Consider the following 17,089-nt stretch of genomic DNA (forward strand, 5'->3'; position numbering starts at 1 on the left):
GGAAAGTGTTAACTTCAATGTGATTGGTCTTTATACCTTTATATCTTCTATCTTCATGAGTTGTGACAGTTACTTTTTTATCAGCTGGTGGCTAACTTGGTCATGAGTCTCAGTGGACATATACTGTCTCAAAAGACAGATGGCAGCGAATAGAATGCCAGATGAGTTGTATATGAACACTCTCCAACTTGTAAAACCTGCTACAATGCTGGCATAACCTTGTAATCTAGGATTGCCACTTATGGCAACATAATGACTGATACTGGAATGACTGATCAGGGGCAAGTTACATAACTTTTTTCAGCTTCAGTTTCCCCTCTGTAGGATAGAGATAATTCATTTCAATAAACATTTATTAAGCTGTGATTATGTAAAACATTGTGCTAGGTGGTGAGTGTGTAGACCAGGAAAAAACTGTAATATATAAACAAATAAATACAGGGTCATTTGATAAAAGAGAGTTCTAAGATTCTGGAGGAGGCACTGGGCTCGAGCCTTGAGGTAAGTTAAACATTCAGAGGCAAAGGTGTGGAGGCAGCACATGGATTTCCTGTTAAAGGGAATTTGAAAAGCAGGGCAGAGAGTTGGGTGATACAAGAACAAAATAGTGTGTACCCTGTCAGGCAAGTTTCTGTATTGGATTTTTTTTTCCTTAATGAATTCCTTTATTACAAGGGAAAGAGTTCAGTCTGAGGGCTTCAGTGGGAAATGCTTGTGATGTAAAGACAACATAAAAAAGAACTAAAGTTTAGAAAACTAAAACTAAAGAGAGAAATATGGAGGAAGAAATACTACTTGTAGAGATATAACAACACTTCAAAATAAATCAAGAGGATGAATAAAACAAGCAATTTAATAAGTACCTACTATGTGTCAGACTCTGTCCTGAGGTACAAAAGGAAAATGAAAAAGCAGCTTCTGCCCTCAAAGAGTTTCCATTCAATTGGAGATGGGGAGTGAGAGCATGTACACATTTAAGTAAATATAATATCTATACAAAATATTTGGGGAGGGAAGGAAGGGCATGGGTGTAACATGAAAATCAATATATAATAATAACAGTGAGGGCTTCAGAGGGTGCAGTGGAAGGGTAAGTTCATTTATAAAGAAGTGACAAATGAAGGATTAGGGTTAACATGAATAGGTATAAGAGAAGAGTGGTGGCCAGAAAAAGGAGCTTTGGCCTAGCCAGTCCACAATTTAGAACATGGGCACTGAGTGGGGCCACCGGATAGGGGAGTAGAGCCTTCTGTCATGGCAAAAGCAAGGTTAATTTGGCTATCAATTTTGGAGAATGAGTAGGGAAGTGAGGGAACTATACATAGCTTAATGGTTAAGGCAAGGGGTCAGTGGAGTCCAGGGCTAGGCTGGTTAAGAGTGAAGTAGAATTGAAGGACTTGTCCTCAGACATGATGGGGAAACTCATCACTGAACTAGTATTTAGTAAGCACTTACTAAGTACCAGGTACCATATGAACAGTACTATTAAAATGCAGATGTCATTTAGACACAGGCTCTTGCTTATAATCAGTATCTAGTCCCATCATTTGCAAATAATCTGTTTAAAAAGTTCAAATGATTTGTGTGGCCCTGTAGTTTTAGTGGAAGCACTGCATCAAACAGAAAAAATCTTAAAACTCAAATTTGTCCAAAGCTAAACTCATCTTTCTACCCAAATTTATTTCAAATTTCCCTGTTACTGTTGAGAACACAATGCCAGTCTTATCCAGGCTTACAAGATCATTCTGAAAGACCCCCTTTGACCCCACATGTAGCCAATCTCTTGCCTTCCTAACATCTCTTGTATATGCTCACTTCTCTCTTCACTACCTTCATTACCACCACCCTGATGCAGGACCTTACCACTTCACATCTGGTTGGCTTTTTCAGTGGTGTCCAGCTCATGACCCCATTTAGGGTTTTCTTGGCAGAGATACTGGAGTGGTTTGCCATTTCCTTTTCTAGTTCATTTTGCAGATGAAGAAACCGAGGCAAAGAAAGTAAAGTGACTTACCTAGGGTCACACAGCCTAGTGTCCCAAGTCCAGATCTGAATTCAGGAAGAAGTCTTCCTGATCAAGCCTAGCACTGTATGCACCCTGCCACCTAGCAGCCACATCTGGACTATTGTAATAATCAGCTGGTTGGTTTCTCTGCCTCATCTCTCCCCAGTCAGCTGCCAAAATTATCTTCTTAAAGCATAGGTCTGACCACATCAACAGCCTCAATAAAAAACGCCAGTGGCTCCCTATTACTTCAAGGATCAAACGTAAAATTTTTTTTAGCTTTTAAAGTCCCTCGTAACCTGGCCGCTTCCTATCTTTCCAGTCGTCTTATCCTTTATTTCTCCCTCCACGTACTGTAGGATCCAGGGACCTGGCCTTGGATTCCAGCCATTTTCACTGGCTCTCCCCCAAGTCTGGGAAGCTTCCCTTTTCTCCACTTCCTGGCTTCCTTCAAACCCCACCTTCTAGGAGAAGCCTTTCCCTCCCCACTCCACCCCTTTCCCTCAGTGTTCTATGGCTGATCCCGCCTACATCTTCTAGTCTTGCGGGTCCTTTCCCCATCAGAATGGAAGCTTCTCGAGGGCAGGCACTACGTTTTTGTGTCTCTCTATCCTCAGCACGTAGCACACAGCCGGTGCTTAATAAATGTTTGGTGACAACTTTAATAAGAACGAAAAAAAAATGCGATTGTGGTCGTGGACTTGGGAAGGACATTTCGTGCGTGGCCAAGGGCGGCTCAACCCCCCAAAGTTTAAACTTTCTCACCTACAAAACAGACAAGCAATTTTTGCACTACCTACCTCCTCGGGTTGTGAGGAAACAGCCTTGTTTTTAATCTTACCCTGTCCACAATGCTCCTACCTGGCAGTCACTTTTCTTCGACCACATCCCCACCCCAAAGAGCAAACACCAACGCCCAGACCCGCTTCCGGTTTCGGTAACCGAAGCGTTCTCCAAGCCAAGGCGGGATACGTAACTAAACATTCCTGGCGGGCCTCGTTTTCATGAGATGAGAATTCCGGTTCCGCCCCCTGGCCAACAGCGGAAGGGTACAGAATCATTCTGCGCCTGCGCGACCCGAGCCGTTCTTCGTCCCCATGGCAACGACTGTTGGGGGTTTGGGTAAGCGTTGCTTGCACTAGGCTTTCCTTAGTCCCTTGCTCGGGCCATGGGTCTCGGTATTCTGAAACTGGAGCTTCTCACGGGCTGGCGAAGTAGGTGGAGGGGCTGAGGTTATCTGGTCCCACCCCGGTCCTCTCAGGCCTCGCGAAAATAAGGACAAGCTTTGAAAGGGCCCCTCAGCCCCTCCCTCTGCTTCGAAGCCCTGGTTTATAGCCCGGGAAGTCTCGCGAGATTCTCTGTCTCCGATCTAGACCCCCGGGTTGCTTTCTTCGCCCCGGGAGTGGAGGGAGGGCTGGGGGGCGGGGGGTCTTAAGGACGTGCAGTGGGTATTGGTGCCAGTGGGGAAAGGACTGAAGAACGTCAGCAAGAAACCTGCCCTGGGTGGTGTGGGATGCTGGTGGCGTGACTGGAGACAGTCAGACCTGGTGTGGTCAGAAAGTTTCGTGAGGCGTAGCCCCCTTCCCCGGGCCTCTGCAGAATAAGAAGGTGGGAGACAATTATCCCCCAAATCTCTTCCTCTCAGATCAGTCAGGTTTCCTCGTGCTAAGTGCTGGTGACACAAACATAATGAATGGAATAGTTTCTACTCCCTAGGAACTTAGAGGGTTTACACATATACACCGTATATGTTTATAGTTAAGAATATATATATATATATATATATACATATATGTTTAATTATATGTATAACTACGTAACTAAGTACCTACATCATTAAGTATATCTGTTTGGGGGCAGCTAAGTGGCTTAGTGGGTAGAACACCTAGCCAGGAGTCAGGATGATCTGAGTTCAAATCTAGCCTCAGACACTTACTAGTAGTGTGATGGATACCGTATTAAAAGAACAAATGATAAGTATTTCTAGAGAGGATAAATACCCGGTAGTTTGTGGAGGGAGGACACTAACAGTTGTAGGGAGAGAGGATCAGGAAAGGCAGATTTATACAAATGGTAAAATGAAGCCGAGGTGCAAAAGAAGAGAGCTTTGAAACAAGAAAAGGGGATTTAAAAGTTTTTACTGCTGATCTCTGTAAGAAGTAATCGGTGTGGGAAGACAAAAAGAGGAAGTTATCTAGCTCATTTCTTCTAAGCTCCAGTCCAGCATCTTCAACTTTGACTGGGACATCTCCCCTTTCAGTGCCTGAGAGTACTGAACATGTTCAAAATGGAACTGATTATCCTCTTCCCTACACCTTTCCCCACTTGATCTCTACTCCTTATGTTGAGAACACCACCATGCTTTCAATTAGGAAGGTATAATATCTTAGGGCAGCTAGGTTGCATAGTGGATAGAGCACTGGCCCTGAAATCAGGAAGACTCAGCTTCATGAGTTCAAATCTAGACTCAACACTTCCTAGATGTGTGACCCTGGTCAAGTCACTCAACTCTGCCTCAGTTTCCTCATCTGTAAAATGAGCTGGAAAAGGAAATGGCAAACCACTCTAGTACATTTGTCAAGAAAACCCCAAATGGGGACCTGGAGAGTCTAATATGACTGAAATTGACTGAAAAACAAATAGTGTCATAGATAAAGAATTGGTAGAGATGTTAAGAAGCTATTTAGAGCAGTTTTACAGATGAGGACAGTGAGATCTCAAAGACTTGATGTGCCCACTCCAAATCCACTGCTGTCCAATTACGATTACTTGTATTTAGCTATTAGCCAGGTTGCAAGATTAACTGAGGAGTTTTCTTTGATTCATCCCTTTTTCCAACTCATCCTTACCCAATCCAATAATATGCTATCATTTATTGATTTTACCCCACAAGTTGACTCTGTCTCCCTCTCTCCTTTCATACTGCTACTTCTACTACCTCCAAACTCTTCCCTATTCTAATTTCTTTTTTGAACAGCTGTTAAAATAATATTTCCAAAGTGTAAAGCTTACAAAAAAGCCTGAAATTTGTTGTAATAGGGCCATGGTGCAAACTCCAGCTTTGCAAACCTGTTTTCTGTGTGAACCTGTGGAAGTTTTTATTTTAACCACTCTGGCCCTCAGTTTCTTCTATAAAATGGTTTCTCTAGATTAAGATCTTTAAGATTTCTCCAAGCTCTAATATGGTCTTCTCACTTTCCCCTTTTCAAAAATTATTCATCCTCAGATATCCTTAGCCAGTTTCAGAGTAGTCATTTCTTACAATTCAGATTTATACTAGAAAAAACCAGGAATTTGTACAGTGATTACTAGTTCTTTCCCACTAGTCTTAATATCATATCCCTTCAACATTCTCTTTTTTTTTTTTACTGATTTTCCTATGTATTATGTATATTTCTTTGAAAACTCTTTTATGTTTCTATTGATAATTTTTATTTTGAATATAATTTCCAATCTCATTGTCATTTTCTGTCCATTGTATTTTCTTTCTTTTTGCTTGTTTGATCTTTCCCCCACTTAGTTGCCCTTTATTTTCCTTAACATATCCTTTTCTTTAAGACCCAAAAACAAGGGGAATTATGGTTAGGAAAAATAGGTTACATTGTTAACCCATTATGGTTTACAGAGGCCATCTCCTCAGACCCAACCTTGTAAGGTGAATGATATAAGTGCTGTTATCTCCATTATACATGTGAGGAATTTGAGGATCAGAGAAGTTAAGTGACCATCATAGACATTAAGTGCCAGAACTGGATCCAAACGCAGCTCCTCTGATTCTGAATTCCATGCTTAGTTCTATACCACTTATTTTCAATTAACTTTAATTTGAATATTTTTATTTCAGGATTTGGGAATGAGAACATATTTGAGTATTTCCTTAAAAATAAACAGATTAAATCAGAAGATGGGGCTGAAATCATCTGGTATCATGCAGCTAACCATAAGTCACGAATGAAAGAGGCACTAAAAAGTAAGCAAATATTTGACCTTTAAACACTTTAGAGTCTATGTATTGAATTTCTCTGTGTTTTTTAGGTTATTAGATGATCCAAGGAACAGTGGCATAAGATTACATGCAGTCTAAGTAGCAAACAAATTTCAGAAAGGACTCCCTGAATTTCATTTTTTATTTGTAAAAATAAACATCTATCACAGAAAGTTCTCCCTAATGACCCTGGTAGAAAGTGATATCTCCCTCTTTTAAGCTCCAGTACTACTTTGTAGTACTCATATGACATTTACCTTGAACTACTTTGTTTTGTTGCCATTTCATTTCTTCTAATCCCCTGTTAGATTGTAAAATTTATGAGTTCAGACACTGCCTTTATACTCCTTACAGTACCCATTCCCATAGCTTTACATATGATAGGTGCTTAAAAAAAAACCCATTTATTGTATTAATGAATGAATCCTTTAAACATACACCATCTCTAATAAAGGGGTTCCTTAGGCAATATTTATTCCTTTGCAAGAAGTAAAATGTGCCCATCTAGCTGTGACTTCACTCTCATATTAAACCATAGGATAACTAATGGGTTTCCCTCCACTCCCTTATGCACAATGTACATTTAAGTGCTAATTTATTACTGATAAAATCATAAATATTTAAATCTCAGGCTGATTAAGTTACAGGAAAATACTCCTAAGGATTATTCAGTCACTTTTAATGATCTTAATTGGTCAGGTAGTTGCACCTATAAAACAGTTTGAAATCAGTTAAAGGTCTGTAATATTTTAGTATTCTATCATGTCAAGGCTCCTTTAAAATTAATACAAATTCAACTTGTTATTGCTGTTTCTTTTTTCCTCTGTATTATTATTTTTTTTAGGTAATATGATTTCTTTTTCTTGTTGTTTTTTATTTTTTAAATCAAATTCTTTATTAACTTCTAGTTTATATCATTCATTTCCGCAAGATTTTGAGTTACAAATTTTCTCCCCAATTTTACCCTACTCACCACCCCAAAATAGTTATCCCACTGGATGTCCCCTCCTCCAGTCTACTCTCTCCCATATCTTCTCCCATACCCCTGCCAACTTTCCAGTAGGACATGGTGATCTGAAGTCCCTCCAGCCAGCAGCTGGTCATGCCCGCCCTGAGGCTAAAACCTCCAGCTTGCTTGGGGCTGGGATCAGCTCCCAGAGCACTGTGCTGGCCCCTTCCTGCCTTGCCGGGCTCTCCTCAGTGGGAGGTTAGCTTCGCCGTGTCATTTTGTGGGTTCTGTAGCTCCAATGTTTCTTCAGTCACCTTTTACATGATTTGGAGGAGGTGGAAGCCGGAGCCCCGCGGAAGTCCTGTTTCTACTCCGCCATCTTGACCAACAGCCCCTTGCTCCCTCTATATTATTTTAATTGTCTCAGATTACATATCCATATAGCAACAAATAATAGATTGTAGTGCTATAAAGGCATTAGAAGATCTTGTGTATTCTATTTCCAAGTAAGACTGCCTAATCTATCATAATTCAAATTTCTTGAAGATTTTTGGAAAGATTCTACTGCTTCCCTTTGTAATGTCTTTTAGTGTTGAATAACCCTTCCCCAGAATTAGAAGGTGACTGTGCCAGGTAACTGATTGAACCTCACAGTGTCTTTGAGCTTCCATTTTGTCAACTTTTAGAGTAACACAGTATCTAAATGAGAAACAACTGGTTAAAAAGCAAAAATTCAATAAAACGCCTAGATGATTATCCATAGCTAGATGTTTGGAAACACCTGGATATCTTATTTTTTTTAAAAAATCATAATGTTTATCATTGTGGAGACAGATTTCTTAATCAGAAACTTTGAAAATAATATTCCTCTCAGATCAGTAGCAGTATCAGTGTTGGATCTTCTTATTTCACATCACTCAGACACCTTCTTCCACTCTCTTCTTTCTCACCTCTATCTCTCAGGAAGAGATGGCTCTTATCCTGACTAAGGCAAATCCCTTGACATACGTCCTTGATCCCATCCTATTCTGTTTGTTTTTTCTTTTTTCAGTAGATCGTGTCCTCTATCATCCCCATTCCTTTTCTAATTTTTGATCTCTCTCTAAATATTGGCACCTTAACCATTGCATTAAAATACACTCATGTGTGTCCCATCCTTTAAAAACCTTTACTTGATTCTACAATTCCTACTATTATCCCACCTCCCCTCCCCAACCCTACCCTACTCCCTCCTTGATTAAACTCCTTGATAAAGCCATATACTTTCTCTGCCTCTACTCCTCTCCTCTTAATTCTAAACCTTCTACAATTTGGTTTCCAGCCTCATCATTTAACAGAAACAGCTCTGTCTAAAGTCACTAGTGATCTCTTAGTTGCCAAATTTAATGACCTTTTGTCAGTCCTCATACTTCTTGACCTGTCTGCAGCTTTTGACACTGTCAGTCCTCTCTTCTCCTAGATGCTTTCTCTTCTCTGGTTTCCATGACAATGTTTGCTCTTGTTTGCTGGATTTTTATCTAAGGACCAAGGACTTCCTCTTTTTTCTCTCTATACTATCTCATTTGGTGATCTCATTAGCTGCTGTAGGTTCAGTTATCATCTTGATAGAAATGATTCCCAGATTTATATCTTTATATATGTAGCCCTAATCTCTCTGATTAGCGCTAGTCCTACATTATCAACTGCTTTTTGGACAGTTCCATAGGTATCTCAAACTCAACATGTCCAAAATGAATTCATTATCTTCATTCTCCCCCCAAAGTAGCCCTCTTCCCCAGTCACCCAGGCATACAACCTTGGTGTCATCCTAAACTTCTCTCTATATCTAATCTATTGCCAAGTCTTTTTTACCTTCACAACATTTCTTATGTACTCTCTCTTCTCTCTACTCACATAGCTGCTAGCCTTGTGCAGATTCCTTATTACCTCTCTCCTAGACTATTAATTGTTCTTCTTGCCTCAAGGCTCTCCCCACTCCAGGCTGTCTTCCACTCATCTGTGAAAATGATTTTTCTAAAGCACAGACCTACCTGACTGTATCACTTCACTACCCAGTAAACTCAGTGGCTCCCAATACTTACAGATCAAACTTTCTTTTTGACATTTAAAGCCCTTTACACCCTGATGCCTTCCCACCTTTCCAGCCTTCTTACACTTACTCTCTTCTGGTCCAGCTTGTCCTACTTGTTCCTCACACACCATTCTCGATCTCTTGACTGTCTGTTCACTGGCAGTTCCTCATGCTCTGGAAGGTCCTTCCTGCTTCCTCCTCCTCTCCTAAATGCCCTGGTTTCCTTCAGGACTAAGTTCAAATTCCATCTCCTACAGGAAGGTTTTCTCTGTCTCCTCCACTGCTAGTTGGTTGGTTGTTGCCCTTTGTTCTCAAAGAGGACCAAAATGTCATCATTCTGTCAGAGTCAAGTCCTAGTGTGTCCAACTATGGTTGATCAGACCAATACAAGCTTGGAAAGCCCCACCACAGGTTGGGCAAAAATAGTCCATATGAACATTTGGAGTGGAAATGTCTCAAAATTTTCATATCTTATGTTGCTTTTGAACTACTGCAGTTCTGCTGTGCTCGATGAGCATAGCACCTTCTTTGATGTGGGCACTCCATTCTGAGTTGTCTTTTGCCAGTCTCCCATGTCACAAAATTGATTCCCTTTTCCTCCTTGGACCTCATATAACTTCCTTCTCCTGGCTGTGCTTCTGACTCTCTGGATTTCAGCACCATGTGTCAGCTTCATTCTCATCCTTTAGTGTCCGGGGCCTCCTCACATTGAAAATTCATCCATCTACCTCTATGCCCTTCCCATAAGAGAACATCCTTCTTCTCTCCTCCTCTTCCTCATTAGTATTTATATAGTGCTGTAAGATTTGCAAAGTGCTTTACATAGGTTAGTTTATCCCTCTACCATATCGATTGCCTTCTATTGCTAAGATCCTCTGGGTCCTCCCTTCTGGGGAAAGGCCCAGGCAGGCTAACCTTCATTCCCCTCCCAGTTGTTCTTCTGACTTTCTCGACTTTACTGCCATGACACCCCACCCCCCACCCGCTGTCCCCCACCTCACCCCCCCCTCTCCTTTTGTGTGTTGTCTTTCCCTATTTAAATGTTAGCCCCTTGAAGCAGAGATGAGGTTTGTTTAGCTTTTTTGCTTGTTATTTGGTTTTTATCTCCAGCCCTTAGCATAATGCCTGGCATATAGAAGGTACTTAACAAATGCTTATTGCTTTACCTTGCCTGATGCTGTTTTTTGGTTACGTATTTATTTTTTATTCCTATAGTAGACTGGAAGATCTATGAAGGCAGAGACCTTGTCTTAGCTAAACTTTTTTATGTCTTTTATCACATAACATAGTTCTTTGCATAAAGTAGGAGCTTAATATATTTTAGTTTATTTGAATTGAATAGAAATTTGAAGTTGGAAGTGACCTTAAAGATCAATAAAAGCTATTGATTTGTAATTTATTCATACATATACACAGGGTCAGTTGAAGGTAAAATTGATAGATAAATGAAGTTTCTTTTAGTATCTCTTACCTCCTATTTTTTCATTCAGTTTTCCATTTCCTAGTAATCAACTCTACCTCACTGAAATTGCCTCTTGTTCACACTGCCTTCTCTTTCCATCATCAAAACGTTTTTGAGGAAGAGTTTCCATAAATTCATCCTTACTTAGTTGTAAATGACTGAAAATGTGTCATGCTTTGTCCTAAGGGTAATTTAATTAAGGTAAAATACAGAGGACAAGTTTTAATCCAAGTGGGCCTTCCCAGTTTAGGTGACTTTCCATTCAATCATAACTAGCCAGCACTGTGTGTACATTTGGAAAATCTGGTTCGCTTTGTCTTGTATAGGATGCCTTATTCTGCAGTTGTTGAACTGATGATGCTAGACAGAGGGAGTGTGAGGGAGGACTTCTTCTGGCAGAGCAGTGTGGTTTTCAGGAGGATGGTAACATACATGGCTTTCTACGTGTAGTTTTTGTGTTTGCCTTGAAAAAGCCTCATGTATTACAATGTACTATAATCTGCTGGAGGTCTTGTGCAAAGGGTACGCCAAAAAGCTCTGCAACAATGAGTTTGTCACAGGGTCACTGACTGGTGTGTTCCTTTCTCTATTCTCTTCTCTATTCTTATGTTAGGAATCATGGAAGAGGAAAAGAGAAGGAAGGGAAAAAGCATTTATATTGCTTCTTTTATGTGCCAGGCTCTGTACTGAGTGCTTTAGGAATATTATCTCATTTCATCCTCATAATAACTCTGGGAAATAGGTGCTATCATTATTCCCATTTTGCAGTTGAGGAAACTGAGGCAAACAGAGGTTAAATATCTTGTCCAGGGTCACACAGCTAGGAAGTATCTGAGGCTGAATTTGAACTCTGCTCTTCCTAACTTGAGGTTCAGGGCTCTATTTCAATGTACCACCGAGCTGCCAAGGTAGTCAGCAGTTGTGGGTTTGTTAAAGGCACAGTTGGGAAATAAAAAAATAAGCATATTTTATATACCAGAAAAAAGGTTTTGAATATAGAATCCCTTGAATTCCCAAAACTTATTTTTAATTTAATTTAGCATTCACTTTTTTTAATGTTTCTTTGTGTTTTTTTAAATAGGTAGTGCTCACATGATAGAGGCAGATGTTCTTCTTTCCTATGATGAATCAGAACATGGACAGCCAATCATGGCTCATCCTCCTGAAATAAACAGTGATAACACTCTCCAGGAGTGGCTAAGTGAAGTTTTAAAAACCAATAAAGGCATCAAACTTGATTTTAAAAGGTATGTTGGAAAATGCCATGAATGTCTTATAATCCTAAAAGAGCAGAAATTCACTTTCAATTGAATTTTATTTTTTTCATTTAACAAAAATCTTCTTTCTTTTCCTTCAGTCTCCCTTCCCACCCACCCCCACCTCCATTGAGAAAAAAATAAGAAAAACAAAACGTTTGTATAGTCAAGCAAAACAAATTTTTGCATTGTCCATGTCCAAAAAAATATGTCTTTTTTAGGAGGTCTGTACTATCCTTCATCATCAGTCCTCTGGAATCATAGTTGATCGGAGTTCTCAGGGCTTCCGAAGTTGTTTGTCTTTAAAATGTTGTGGTGTTGTTCTTCTAGTTCTGCTCACTTCACTCTATATAAATCAAAAGTTTTCCCAGGTTTCTCTGAAACCATTCTTTTCATCATTTCTTACCATAATTTTTTCAGCTAGTCTCCAATTGATAGTCACCCCTCAGTTTTTAATTCTTTTCTACCCCAAAGAGAAGTGCGATAAACATTTCTGTACCTATAGGGTATTTTTCCTCTTTCTTTGATCTTTCTGGGACTTAAACATAGAAGTAGTATTGCTAGGTCTAAGGGTATGTACAGTTTAATAATTTGGGGGACATAATAACAAATAACTTTCTAGGTTTGACTGAGTAGGCAAGCTAGATAACCAACATATTATGGGACTAAAAAAGGGTCTTGCAACTAATAATGGGAAAAAGTAGCATCCAGTATCAAAAAACTGCTTTTCTATTTTATTTAACCTGAAAACAGAAGAGTGACATTCTGAAGTTGGAATAGATGTTGATAAAATGATTCATGAATGGGCATAGGACCTTGACGAAGCTCCATTTTGTAGCTTAGACTGATTGTTTATGGGTCTTTGAGACACAAATGAAATTCTTTACTTCTTGAATGAAATTTACCCTGGTGGCAAATGGAGCAATAAATGAATGCATGCTGCTGTTTGTTGTAAAGAGGATCCATATATTTAACAACAGTACAACTAATTGATTATCACTACTTAAAAAGAAGCTCAAATGGATGTTCTATGGCATTAATAGTATAATATTCATATGGATGTGATAACTGTTAACTCCTCAATGGGCTATATTCATTCATATTGCTACTGTTCCTTGTAGTTTTTGTGACACTCTGGCTGGTGCAAACATTAATTTAGGTTCCTGGAAGATTTAGTGTAGTCTTTTCTTGGAGAATTGTAATTGGGGTCTGGGGATGGGATGCTGAAGTTGAACAAAAGATTTTCTGATCTGTTGGAACTGCTAGAAAATGACATGATTTTCCAGTATGATAAAATATTACACTAATATTCTCACTTCTGGAATAAGTATCATGATCCTGAATATTTACATTGGGATTACATAGATATACCATAGTAGAAAGAGCACCTAATTTGAAGTAAGAAGATCTGAGTTAAAGTTCAAGCACTGTCACTTACTAGCCATTTATTTGATTAGGGGTAAGTAACTTACCCTGTCTAGGCCTAAGTTTTCTCATCTGTAAAATTTGGCTAACTGTTATCTTCCTCACAAGGTTGTTGTGAGGCAAGTGTTTTGTAAATGTGAGTGGTTGTTGCATGATTCTTATTCCTTCCACATTTTCCAATTGATTTTTTTGTGATTCTACCCCATATTTAGTTCTTTAATAATCTTTTAAGTTATGAAATATCAATGATATATTGCTTGATTTATAACATTTTCACAAATTTTGTAAGAATTTCTTTCTTTATCCTTTACATTAAATGTTGAAAATACACTAATTATCTTAATGGTGGGTGGTTTATATTGTTCTAATGAATATAATAAGCAAGGTGAGATGGCCAGATTTTGTATTTAATAATTCTTTTTACCTCTGGCCACAGTGCTTCTCCAGAGAGAACCCACGTGCTTCTTGCTACATCTTCTTCATGCATTTAGGTTTTATTTGTAGTGAAACTATCTATGGACATGGACAAGTTTTACCAACTAATTTGTCATTAGACAAAGATTTTATATTAAATGTGTAATAAGTTAAATGAATCTAAACAATAAAAAACTGGGTAATTTTGACCCAGAGACCTCATTCATAATTAGCATTATATCCCAAGAAGATGCTAACAATTACAAAGAAGTCCCATCCATACAAAAATGTTTGTAGCAGCATTATTTGTGATAACAAAAAGCTGGAAACAAAATTGGTGGTCAGTGATTAAGGAATTGCTGAACAAATTGTGGAATATAAGTCTTTTGAGATATTGTTGCCTGGTAAAGAATGACAAATATAACAGATCAGAGAAGCATCGAGAGACTTGTGATACAGTCAAAATAAGGTAACTGAAGCACAAAGTTCTGAGCATAATTAATTTATTAGTAAAGCATGAATTTACCAATAAATATGATTTCAGCTTCTTAGCAAAGCCAAGACCCCAAATGAGGGGGACAGTTCTCAGCTGAATCAACTTGAGGTGTCCTTAGGGCCTATCCTTGTTGAATTTCCTTCCCCTTCTATGATTGAGTAAATGTCCTTTTGCTAACTATTGAATGACTTAGGAGTACCTCATTTATTGCAGCATCAAATATAAGCTACTAGAGAACTGGTCTAAGTGAGGCCCAGCCCAGAACATGGTTATGTCTACACTAAAGGAAAATTATTTTGGCAGCTATGTGGGGAGGAGACTTGAATCAGGGAGATAAACGAAGAGGCTGTTGTAATGGTGCAGGTGAGAAGTGGTGAAATCCTGAACTTAGGTGGTGTTGGCCATCTGAGAAGAGAGAAAGTGTCACCTGGGAGAGATATTTGGGAGGTAGAAATGGCAAGATTTGGCAGTTAGTCATATATGTGTGTGTACATATATGTGTATATGGGATGAATGTGGAGTTGAAGAAGATGTCAGCATTGTGAATCTATTTTGCAAAAGAATGGGGGGTGGTCCTTTCAACAGAAATAGGGAAGTTTGAAAGAGGAGTGAATTTTTGGGAAAAGATAAATTCTGTTTTGGACATGTTGAGTTTGACATCTCTTGATATTTAATTTGAAATGATGACTGGGCAGTTAGATACTCAGGGGAAACATTGGCATTGGATACAGAGATCTTGGAAGTCTTCCACATAGAAATATTACTAAAATTCATAGAAGCTCATGAGGTTATGAAGAGGGTATAGAATGAAGGGAGAAGAGGGACAGTTCATAACCCTGAACAATACCCTCAGTTAAGGGGTGTGATATGGATGATGAAACAATAAAGGAGACAGAAGGAAAGGTCAGATAGGCCATAGGAGAACCAGAAAGAAGTAGTGCCCATGAAAACCCGAAGATGAGAGAATATACCGGAAAGGGGAGTCAACAGTACTAAATGTTTTGGACAGAGGCCAAGTAGAATCATTTTGACATCACCCACCAATGCCCCAGTTCCATGTTTAGAAGCAGAGTCTTTGAGAGTAGGGTGAGCAGAGTCTATGGTCTTTTAGCAGTACCCACAAGTTTTTTGGTTGTTGTTTGAATTGTGATTTCATTGTCGTAGGAAATTCCTGGTGAGAAAACTCCCTCTACCAATGCAGATCAGCAGCTGTTCTTTAATTTAATAGTCTTAGGCAAGAGTGACACAGTTAGGGTCTCACAGTCTGTGTCAGAGGGGAGACTTGAATCCAGGTCTTTCAACTTCAAGACTGGCTTTATTTATTATCCACATACATTCGAGATCCATATAACATTAATTTGTTGCAGTAAGGAACTATTTTGAGTTGTTAAATTTGAGAACTAATTCTTCAGCTTTTTACTTATGAATCATTTAAAAAATGAATTATAGAAATTTTAAATAAATTTGCTAACAGTAAAATATAATTAAACACAAAAATAATAAACCAAAAATTTAATATTCATATTGTATATAATAACATCAAAGTAGCAACATAATTTTGTTAGCATTAAAAGGTAATTTAATTGTACATATGAATTCTAATTTCTAGAACATAACCAAAGTAGTTGATGAAACTGGCTACTAATATAGAAAGGGAGTACTGACACTCATGAAATCAAGGATCATTAAACCACTGTAGTCTGAATATTTAACAGATAATATTTGATGATGCCACACTTCCTATCCAGGTTTAGTTTTTGAAATCTTTCAATGTGGAAACTCTACCCATAGATGCAGATCAGCAATTCCTTTCTAACTTCTCATCTTAGAGGGTGTCAGAGGCACTGAGAGCTTAAATGAGTTGGCTTGGTCACTCAAACCAAGTATATGTCAGAAGGAAGACTCAGGACCTAGTGACTCCAGGGTCTCTTTTTATTCAAAGAACAAACTACTTCTCCAAGACCCATTTTAGTTAACCTTTAAACATTTTTTTCCAGTATGAAATAGAAGATGATTACAAAGTTGTGAACCTAAGTGACTAGCTGGGTAGTGATAGTTTCAACAGAAATAAGAATGTTAGAGAGAGGAGTTGATTTTGAGGAAAATAAAGAGTTCTGTGTTGGACATATTGAGTTTGAGATGCCTGCAGGAGATGTGCAGTTGGGAAAGCAAGACTGAAGTTTGGGGGAGAGACTAGAACTAGTTATATAGATTTAGGAGTCATCTTCACACAGATGATAATTAAACCCATGGAAGAAAGGAGGGTCCAGGATAAAGCCTTGGGCACAGGTTTGCTTGACCCCAGCAGACAGAACCAGGAAGGGAGAAGTTAAAGATTTTTTGCTTCATAGAAGGAATAGAGCTTCCCCAAACTAGAATCATCTGCTTCAGGAAGTAGTGATTTCACAATCATTGAAGGTCCTAAAGTGGAGGTTAACTAGTCAGACTTGTTGGAAATATTGTAGAGGAGATACTTATTCAGGTATTCATTGAACCAAATGACCTTTGAGGGCCCTTACAAATCAGCTTTTGTAATTCAATAACTTTCTTAGATGTGTTTCTGAAAAAAATATACCTAAAAGATACTGCTAACAATCATATAATGTAAGAGCATTAAAATGACAAAGCCGTTAACCAGTATAAGGGACAAGGAAGTCTAAATAAAGCAAGACTGAAAATTCTGTTAGTGTGAGTTAAACCTTAAGACTAGTTCATAGATGAGTATAGCTAAGACAGAAATACAATTACAAAGGATATGCCAGAGAACTTATTCTAATGTAAACAGGTAAGCAGTGAAAAAAGGCAAATTAAAAACATACCCAGGTTTGTGCTAATTGACCTTTCAGGTCCCTTTCAGCTCAAAATCTATGATCCTATGGTCTTTTAGTGGAGAAGTGCAGGTAGTTCTCATGTTATGTTATAGTACAGTCTTGAAACTCTGTTAGCACTTAATAAATCCTTGTTGAGTGATAATGTTTCCACAGAAACAATGGAATAACATATCCACGACCAAGGACTAAGTCTAA

General features: G+C 38.7%; 1 protein-coding gene across 4 annotated transcripts in view; it reads left to right on the plus strand.

Annotated features, from left to right (window-relative positions):
- Positions 1–2,989: 2,989 nt before the first annotated feature.
- FAM151B (family with sequence similarity 151 member B) overlaps positions 2,990–17,089 on the plus strand; it is a 51,879-nt gene continuing 37,779 nt past the window's right edge. Inside the window, exons 1-3 of one of the 4 annotated variants that reach the window (XM_069085021.1) lie at positions 2,990–3,127; positions 5,850–5,975; positions 11,554–11,719. In XM_069085021.1, coding sequence (XP_068941122.1) covers positions 3,103–3,127; positions 5,850–5,975; positions 11,554–11,719 — 317 coding nt within the window. In that variant the 5' untranslated portion in view covers positions 2,990–3,102. Of the gene's footprint in view, positions 3,128–3,364; positions 3,614–5,849; positions 5,976–11,553; positions 11,720–17,089 lie in introns of those variants that run through there. The other 3 variants (XM_069085020.1, XM_069085022.1, XM_069085023.1) reach the window with 3 other exon arrangements.

This window comes from Petaurus breviceps, unplaced genomic scaffold (genome assembly GCF_028583685.1).
Source record: "Petaurus breviceps papuanus isolate PSGF00001 unplaced genomic scaffold, PetGlider_PUasm1.0 175, whole genome shotgun sequence".
NCBI classification, from domain to species: Eukaryota; Metazoa; Chordata; class Mammalia; order Diprotodontia; family Petauridae; genus Petaurus; species Petaurus breviceps.